General features: G+C 39.6%; 1 protein-coding gene across 1 annotated transcript in view; it reads right to left on the minus strand.

Moving 5' to 3' along the window:
* LOC117533979 (kalirin-like) overlaps positions 1-9,692 on the minus strand; it is a gene marked incomplete at both ends in the record, with an annotated part of 61,216 nt that overhangs the window by 14,416 nt on the left and 37,108 nt on the right. The window contains 2 exon segments of the mRNA XM_034198008.1: positions 5,728-5,895; positions 6,443-6,521. Coding sequence (XP_034053899.1) covers positions 5,728-5,895; positions 6,443-6,521 — 247 coding nt within the window.

Consider the following 9,692-nt stretch of genomic DNA (forward strand, 5'->3'; position numbering starts at 1 on the left):
GTGATTGGGACATTCAGTTAAATATACTAAAACCACTCCAGTGCAGTCAGGGCTTTGATGGTGGCCAAAGTCTCTGTCATAACCTGCTCCCAACACTCCCAAACACATGCCGAAAAACACACACGCCCTGTGCAGTGGGTGACTGAATAGCAGGAAAACTATTGCACAATCCAACATCTGATTCTCTGTATAGACAAAGAGAGAAACTGTCCTCTTCTCTATAACTGCCTCTCTCTCACTCATTCCCTCTCTTTCTATATCTGTCTGTCTGACACATAACTTCCTGTTTGACAATTCATTTTCAATTCAAATTAGATTCCAGTAGCGCCAAAACAGAAAATAATGACAGGAATGTATCTCCCTGCCTGTCTGTTTATTGGTATGTCCAAACCTCCTTCATTCAGCCACTAACGCACGCACGCAACACACACACACACACGCAACACACACACACACACACGCAACACACACACACCTGAGATGTGAATGCTGGCAGTCGGAAACCTGCTCTCTGCTTCATTCCTTTACACATACACACACACTACAAACTTGTAAAGCATGCAACACAAGAACATTCACAGTCACAACCAGTGCAGAAACAGTCTGAAACACACAAACGTGTTGCCATTGATCATCTCACACACACAAACACACAAAAACACAGTGTCCCACCTGTGCCATCGTAGCAGCAGTAGCAGCAGCGGATGAGGATCCATCTACAGCAAGACCGACCCCTCTTCATCCTCCCTCACATACACATCCTACACTGACACACCTCACTCACTCTTTCTATCTCACACACACTCTCCAGGCGCTGGATCAACCTGTTAATCAGACTGTCTGACTGAGTGTGTGAACACCAAGAGCTTGAAGTCCACACTGCTGACATCCACCACACAGAGAGAGGAGAGAGAGAGAGGGGGGGGGGAGGAGCCTACAACACACACACACACACACACACACACACACACACACACACACACACACACACACACACACACACACACACACACACACACACACACACACACACACACACACACACACACACACACACACACACACACACACACACACACACACACACACAACACACACACACACACACACACACACACACACACACACACACACACACACACACACACACACACACACACACACACACACACACACACACACACACCACACACACACACACACACACACACACACACACACACACACACACACACACACACACACACACACACACACACACACACACACACACACACACACACACACACACGTTGTTGAGTTTCCCTCCCTCCCTCCCTCCCCAACACACTGACTTCTCTGGAACAGAAGTCAGTGTTAATTATTGTGGATGGCTACAAGGGACTCAGGTTCCAACACGCTGTGTGTGTGTGTGTGTTTGTGTTGTGTGTGTGTGTGTGTGTGTGTGTGTGTGTGTGCGTGCGTGTGTGTGTGTGTGTGTGCGTGTGCATGCAAGAGAGAGAAGTGTTCTTATTACAGATATAAACTTTAAAACATTGCCTGCTTCAAGTTTCTGATACGAGTTAGCCATAACTCCGGCATACAGCAGATCTCTGTTGTGACAACGAGCTGCATTTGCTACACTTTTGGCTGAATAATGCAGGCTAAATATTTGTTTATCAAGCATTAACACTGTTGGACAGCAGTTTGTTGGTCAACAACAAAGTTGGTGAACACAGTGGAGAGTTTAAAAATCCAGATATTTGCCAAAACAGCTAAAATTAAATATTGGACACTTTCTCCAGACATATTTATCCTGCTGACATGGAGATCAAACCAGTGAGCTACCAGTCATAAACTCCTTTAATCTATCTAATAGCTAACCATCGTGAGGGGGATGGACACTCACTTGCTTTTTACTTGTGTAACAAACCCGAAATCCCCATCATCAATCTCAATTTTCTTAAAGATCTTTCCAGAATCTCAAGGATATTTGTAAATAACAAGACATTAGATTAATGTATTGCCCATTTGCTCACATGGTGTAAATTAAGCTGGAATCATATTATATTCTGTTATGAAAGATTTACGATCTGATATCTGATGACTATATTTATACCCTGAGTGGAAGAAATTAAGTAAACACATATTTGTAAACATGAGATGAATCCTCTCTACATCAGAATAATGAGTTGCAGTTTATTAAAGCTTATATTTATATGTGTGCTAGAGGTGACCACAATTTAACATCTCTCCCTCTCCTTGTATCCTTATACGTCATTATCATAGCATTTCAATTTGCACTGCAGCAGGTACGACAACACACAGGCACTTAGCCCAGATAAAGTGCTTCCAGCAGCTCTCTTCCCCTGCAGTGTCCCATTTTATACACTTCATCTGATGACATGCAGCAGGACTTCATAATAAACTACTGCAACAATGACTTCACAATATTACAGCAGTGGGTCAGTTTCAGAAAGTCCATCTAAATAGCTCTTTATGACATTTCAAATCTCATAAATAAGGGATAGACAACGTATAGTACATTATAACTCTTACTCACCGGTATTAGCTTTTATGAATGAAATGATGGAAGAGTTAGAGCTATATATATATATATATATATATATATTACTATATTACTATAGTTTCATCTGTTTTGGGGGATTTTAAAACTCCATTGTGACTGATTTTATTTCTGTTAACTTAAAAGCTTCACAGTCCTTCAGAGAGGACAAGAAGACCTACTTTACAGAGCAGTCACAAGACACAAAATATACACACACACCCATTCACACTCAACCACACACTCACTCACACACATGAGAATGGGCCGACAAGGAAGAGGCTTGAGCTCTAAACAACTCGGCAGAAGTTTATATCCCGTCCATTTAATTAGCTATGTCTCTTCAGGGTTAATTAACAGTTTGACTCATTCATTACCAAACAGAGGAGAGTTAATTACATTCCTCAACAGCCTCAAGACACTTCCCGGTTAAGAAAGCAGATGGGGGCTCTGCCTGATTCTGCTTTAAAACAATCAAACAATTATGTGAGGTGATCATATTCAGGGGGGGAGCCTTCCTATCAAACTAGCAATGCTGAAACTAAAGTGAGCTTTGTGGGACATGGCCTACTGTATGTTCTAAATGTGATAACGCTCTTGCTACACAACATGTTAAAAAGGCAGAGCAAATTATTGTGAAAACTGGTAATTCTACCCTTAAAATAATGTATAAAGCTGGACTCAATTACATAGCAAGGTTTAACAAACAATGCAAGATACTGAGGCCTGGACTTTTAGTGTTTTCAAGATTGCATTGCTATTATCTTGAAATGACTCTGGTGTAAAGATAGAAAAGTACAGCACAGTGTTTGATATATGTGAAGGGTTATTTCCTCCAATGTCCCCTGAAACCTTTAGTGATACAAAATGTCTGCATACTATTTTCTTTTGGATTATCTCTACTCCTGCATTGACACCCACAACTCTAACACTCCTGCAGCTCACTCTGTGCTAAAATAAAGAAAAAGCACAGTGTGTATTTTCAACCTGTTCTCTCCAATGTTCTACAGGATGTGTTAAGATACACTGTTGTAGTTAAGGTAACCTAAGTTAGTTGTGGTTAAGTTTAAGTTACAATAACTTCAAAACGTTTACATTTGATTATTAGTAAGGAGCATCTAATATCTAATGAGGAAAAAACGTCCAGACATCAATCTTCTTTAAAAATCAAAACCGAACCAGTTGTGAGTCTCTGGGTGACAGTTGTTGATGTCCCGAGGATTGAGCTTACTTAACGTGTTGGTCTTCTTATTAAACTTGCAAACACACACGGGACATTCACCAAAGAGACTGCAGGTTGTGTCCAGTGTTAACACAAAAACAGTTGTGTCTTTTTTTTTACATTACATAATGTAACCAAAATATTTTCTTAACCTTACCAAGTAGTTTTGCTTTAATCCACAAAAGAACTGGACTGTATGAAGCTGGGCTAACCACTACCCATTGCCTTGTAAACTGACAAGACAAAAATAACAATAGCTTTAGAAAAGTCACTACGCAAACTATTAACCAAATGTTGTTTTGTTTTTATGTGGGTGAAATGTAGAAGCTTGGTTAACATATCCCTTCAGAACAATACAATTCTAATGTCCCACTTTTGCCCTTGGGCGTGTGTCTCGAACGTGTGTGTGTGTGTGTGTGTGTGTGTGTGTGTGTGTGTGTGTGTGTGTGCTTATTTCCATGAGTAGCTGCTTCACTAATCTAATTTGCATCTCTTCACAGTAACACAAAACATCCTTTTCATGACGAGGACATAGCATGGCTGCGGCAGGCAAATCAGCTGATCCCGCACTGTGTGTGTGTGTGTGTTTGTGTGTGTATCTACAGGGGAGGAGAGGAATCACCCTCACATACAAACTTCCTTCCTCATGGTTATAACACTTGGCAAAACAAAACTGTAAACTGGGTTACAGGAAGGAGATTTACACCAGGAAAGTGTGTGTGCATGTGGGTGGGAGGATGGTTAGGGTTGGTTTGTCAAAACTTTGGTATTCAGAGAGCGCTGATGAGGTGATAAGAAATTAAATATCTGTGTGTGTTGAGCTATCATTGTTGCCTTCATCAGCAATACGAACAATATGACTCTGGATGCTACTGTAGGGAAACTACTGTAGCAACATCAGCTCATCTGTAAGCATCCTCATCACGAGACATCCACAGACACCATTGGAACAATCTGCTGTGTGAAGCATTCATAGTCTGAGTTTAGAGATTAGGTGTAAAAAGCAGTTCCACAGCGCCCCCTGTAGGATAGACCAGGAACACTGTGTGTGTGCTTGTACAGGTGATAAATGTCTCCTTTAAAATGTATCGGATTAAAAAATGCCCAGAAACGTAATAATAATGTAATTTAAGCTTTTAGTCTTTATAAAAGGTGGTAAAAACAACAAAGCCAACTTTAGCTTTCAAGTACATTTCTAAAACATTAGTCTAAAAATAAAAGAAATATTTGCTTCAATGGAGAAATCATCCACATGCTCACACAGACGGATTGAGAGATCATCCACTTATAGCTATTCCTCAATAAATACCACATACGTGATCTTTTTTAAGGACTTCTTTCAGCAGCTCTAGAGCAAGACAGGTTTCTTCAATACTGCAATGCCCACATCTCACCAATAGAGGTCGATACAGATCATATTACTTGAATCTGACAAAAGGAAATAAATGTTTCTTCTTCAGACTGACTAAAGCCTGATACAAAGTTTGTATTCTATGGGAGTGGTTGAATTTCCCATTTTTGAATGTAACAACATTTTAGGAGTAACTGAACAACAGGATAAATACTGAAGCTGGACTTTCTCCAACTACCCTAATGTATGACTCAAATCTGTCCAATCTGGCCACTTGTACTTTAACTATTTGATGTATTAGTTAATTTGTGTGGAATTCAAGAGAGGGAAATGTGTGCATATAAATAGTTTTTGAGTCTCTGCTTTGGGAATATGCTAATCCTGAACCAGAATACAAATGTAATTCCTTCATTCTTGAATTTCATTTATATAATTTTACCTTGTACTTCTCTATGTGTATGATATCCTTAGAGAGAGACGTTTTTCCTCTTACACCAGAGCAATGAGAGGTTATCCTTATCGTTGTACACCAAGTCATAAACTCAGATAGAGCAGCAGGTGAGGGTAAAGGTCAAGAGTTTTTTTGGACTTCAGGTTGGTCCTTCCTACCTTTCCCCGAGCCGAAGAAGCAGTCCATCTCCACGCTGGAGCGCGAGTGGGACACACAGAGCGCGGAGCTGGGAACCAGACCCTCCTGGGGGGGGCTGCGCTCGGTGGTCCGCACCAAACACCAACCGGGGCGCTCGCTCGGCCGCTCCAACAGCTCCACCGTCTGGCCTGGAGAGAGAGGAGCAGACGGATGTTTAACGGAGAATCAGAATACTTCAATTATCATGGGAGGAAATGAGGGTTTGTAACAGTTGCACCATTTTATAATAAAAGAAAAAATACAAAGAAACCATAAAAAAGTGAAGATATTTATAATACCATAAGAGGTTAAAGTACAAATGTGCATTAAAAAGATAAAATAAATAAAAAATGAACATTGCTAGTTAAACTAAAATGTTCAATACAAATATTAAATGAAATAGAATACAATAATGTATATAAGAAGTTTAGTTAAAATGAGCACATTGTACTGCAATATATAAAACAACAAAACAATGTATTAAAATGGATTCATGATGGAAATACAATTATTGCAAGAATGGAGTGATCCACAAAAAAAACAAAAACAGATTAACCCAAACTAAACTGAATAACCTCGATAAAATGTCAGCAGGCATACATTAGCCCAATCTTCCTACAGTATTTAAACTAAACATCGAATGAACAGGCAGATCCAAAAATAAGTGTGTGGACAGGATGGGAAGCTTCCTCTCACCGGTGCTGACGGACATCTCCGTGCTGCATCCTGCTGTGAAGTCCTGGAGGACGACCGTCAGCTCGCAGCCGCCAGAGAGCTGCAAACAGAGGAGGCATCAGGTTAGACAATTCAACTCTCAAAACATGACGAGTGTAACAGCTATTTAAAACTATTTCCTGTTTGCGGCGAAAAATCAGTTTTTTAATCCAGCCTTATCTCATATGTTTTATCCACCTGATGGTAAAGAAAGAGAAACTTCATCCATCAGTGTTTGCACGATTAACACCGAATATTTTCATACTAAAAAAAAGCAGAAATGACATCTCTGCAGGAGAACCGAATGAACCAGCAGCATGTGAACATTAACTGTTTTAAAACAAACAATGGCCAGTGCACACAGAGGAAGAGCGGAGCATCAATCATCGACAAAAGATTGGTGTGTGTTTTTACACTCTCTGATGCCTGCAGACTTCCACGTTATGTCAACATGAAACACTTTCTGACCTGACCTAGGACTAAAATGTAATCTGGGAGACTAGTATTTCTGTTGTTTAGAACAGATGTGTTGAATATCAAATATGCAGCACTTGTCATGTTACTTTGATTTATTATCTATGCCTGAACAAATAAGCAACCATAAAAAGACCATATTACTCATCATTAACCAGGGTTCATACACTTTTTCACCAATGATTTACAATGACTTCTCCATGACCTTTATCTAATTCTCCATGGCCAAAAAAATGACTCTTTCTCAGCAGTACCACTGAAAATGGTTTATTTTAACATGGAACAGGAAAATAAGGTCTGCATATGAAACATGTTGTGCATAAAACATACTTAGCTTCTACAGCTTAAGCAACTAAAATCTCTCACCAGCAAAATACCTCGACAGTTAAATGCCATTTTACGTTTCATTACTATACGATACGGCATTTATTATCATTATAGTATTACTATTTCTGCGATTAGATAAAACAAATTATATTTGATGCAACTTCAGTTAAATTTCCATGACTTTTCCAAAACTTTGGGAAAAATATTGTTTTCCATAACTTTTCCAGGGCCTGGAATTAGCACTTTGAATTTCCATGACTTTTCCAGGTTTTTAATGACCGTAAGAACCCTGATTAACACTATATAACTCATTGATCAGAGCTGTATGTTTAAAACACAAACAATACTCATACTCAGAGACTTGGTAATCATCTCAAGCAGCAGTTATAAATATTATCAGGTGGACAGTTTCCAGAGCTAATGATTGACAGAAAACTGAACAGTTTCACGGTCCAAAATGTGGACTGGACTGTCTAAACGCCTTCGTAAAAACTTTAACTATTAAGAGTTCATTTCCATTCACACGCACTTCATAGTGATATACTGTAGGTGCCGTCACACTGCTGAGGTGTGTTGCCCTTTGTTCCCATTAAGTTGAAACCTCATGAGTCACAACACAATCAAATGTAACAGTAAAGCATCACACATAGATATGTTCGGCACAAATGGGACTCGAGATATAAAGTATAGAAAAACTTCAGCAGAATTCACTGAACTGTTGCAGAGGTAATGTGTGTGTTAAACAAACAGCTCACTGATAAAGCCTCTGGCACCACCTGTGTACTGTAGACACACTGTCAGCTGTTGGCTGGGTGTAGCGCACTGTGGAGTGTATTAACCAGCACAGCCAGACACAACAGCACATCACCTGAATCTGTCACATCTCATTTTGTTTTGGTTGACCTTAACTGACTGCTTGCTCACATACAGGCAGCAGAGAAACTGGGAACACATCAAACGGAGCTGCTGTTTGGTCTAAAACCTCACCTCGCTATCTTCAGACTTATCAGAAAAGCTGCACCTGCACTTCAATTCGATCCAGTTCAACAGCAGGTGCACATAGGCAAGGCAAGGCAAGTTTATTTATATAGCACTTTTCAACACAAGGCAATTCAAAGTGCTTTACAAAAAATGAAAGAGATTAATAAAATGGCATTTAAAATCAGTCATTAAAAAGAAAAGCTAATAAAATAAACATTAAAAGAAAAAATACATGGATAAAAGTTACAGTGCAGTCTAAGATATGAATAGTTCAATTAAAAGCAGCGACAAAAAGAAAAGTCTTCAGCCTGGATTTAAAAGTAGTCAGAGTTGCAGCGGACCTGCAGGTTTCTGGGAGTTTGTTCCAGATATTTGGAGCATAATAACTGAACGCTGCTTCTCCATGTTTAGTTCTGACTCTGGGGACAGAAAGCTGACCAGTCCCTGAAGACCTGAGAGATCTGGATGGTTCATAATTTAGCAGTAGATCAGAAATGTATTTAGGGCCTAAACCATTCAGTGCTTTATAAACCAGCAGCAGTATTTTGAAATCTATTCTTTGACACACAGGAAGCCAGTGTAAAGACTTCAGAGCAGGAGTGATGTGATCCACTTTCTTAGTGTTAGTGAGGACTCGAGCAGCAGCGTTCTGAATCAGCTGCAGCTTCCTAATAGATTTTTTAGTGAGACCTGTGAAGACACCATTGCAGTAGTCGAGTCTACTGAAGATAAAAGCATGGACAAGTTTTTCCAAATCCTGCTGTGACATTAGTCTTTTAATCCTAGATATGTTCTTTAGGTGATAGTAGGCTGATTTAGTAACTGTTTTAATGTGACTGTTGAAACTCAGGTCAGAGTCCATGACTACACCTAGATTTCTGGCTTTATCTGTTGTTTTGAACATTGCAGACTGAAGCTCAGCGCTAACTTTTATACGTTCTGCCTTGGCTCCAAAAACCATTACTTCAGTTTTATCTTTGTTTAATTGGAGAAAGTTCTGACACATCCAGTCATTGATTTGTTCAATGCACTTACTCAGTGTTTGAATTGGAGCATAGTCTCCTGGTGAAATTGTTACGTTAATGTGTGTGTCATCTGCATAGCTATGGTAACTTATTTTGTTGTTCTTCATTATCTGAGCCAGTGGTAGCATGTAGATGTTAAAGAGAAGAGGCCCCAAGATGGAGCCTTGAGGAACCCCACATGTCATATTTGTCAACTCAGATGTGTATTTACCTATAGAAACAAAGTTGTTTCTGTCCTTTAAGTAGGATTCAAACCAATTCAGAACTGTTTCCGAAAGTCCCACCCAGTTTTCCAGTCGGTCTAGTAATATGCTGTGGTCAACAGTGTCAAAAAGGACAAAAGCAATGAGTATTAGCTGAAAATGAAGATAGTGGATGTCTGACTTGATCCTATAAAATAAATCAAATCATTAAAGTCAGTCGTA

This window comes from Gymnodraco acuticeps, unplaced genomic scaffold (genome assembly GCF_902827175.1).
Source record: "Gymnodraco acuticeps unplaced genomic scaffold, fGymAcu1.1, whole genome shotgun sequence".
Lineage (NCBI taxonomy): Eukaryota > Metazoa > Chordata > Actinopteri > Perciformes > Bathydraconidae > Gymnodraco > Gymnodraco acuticeps.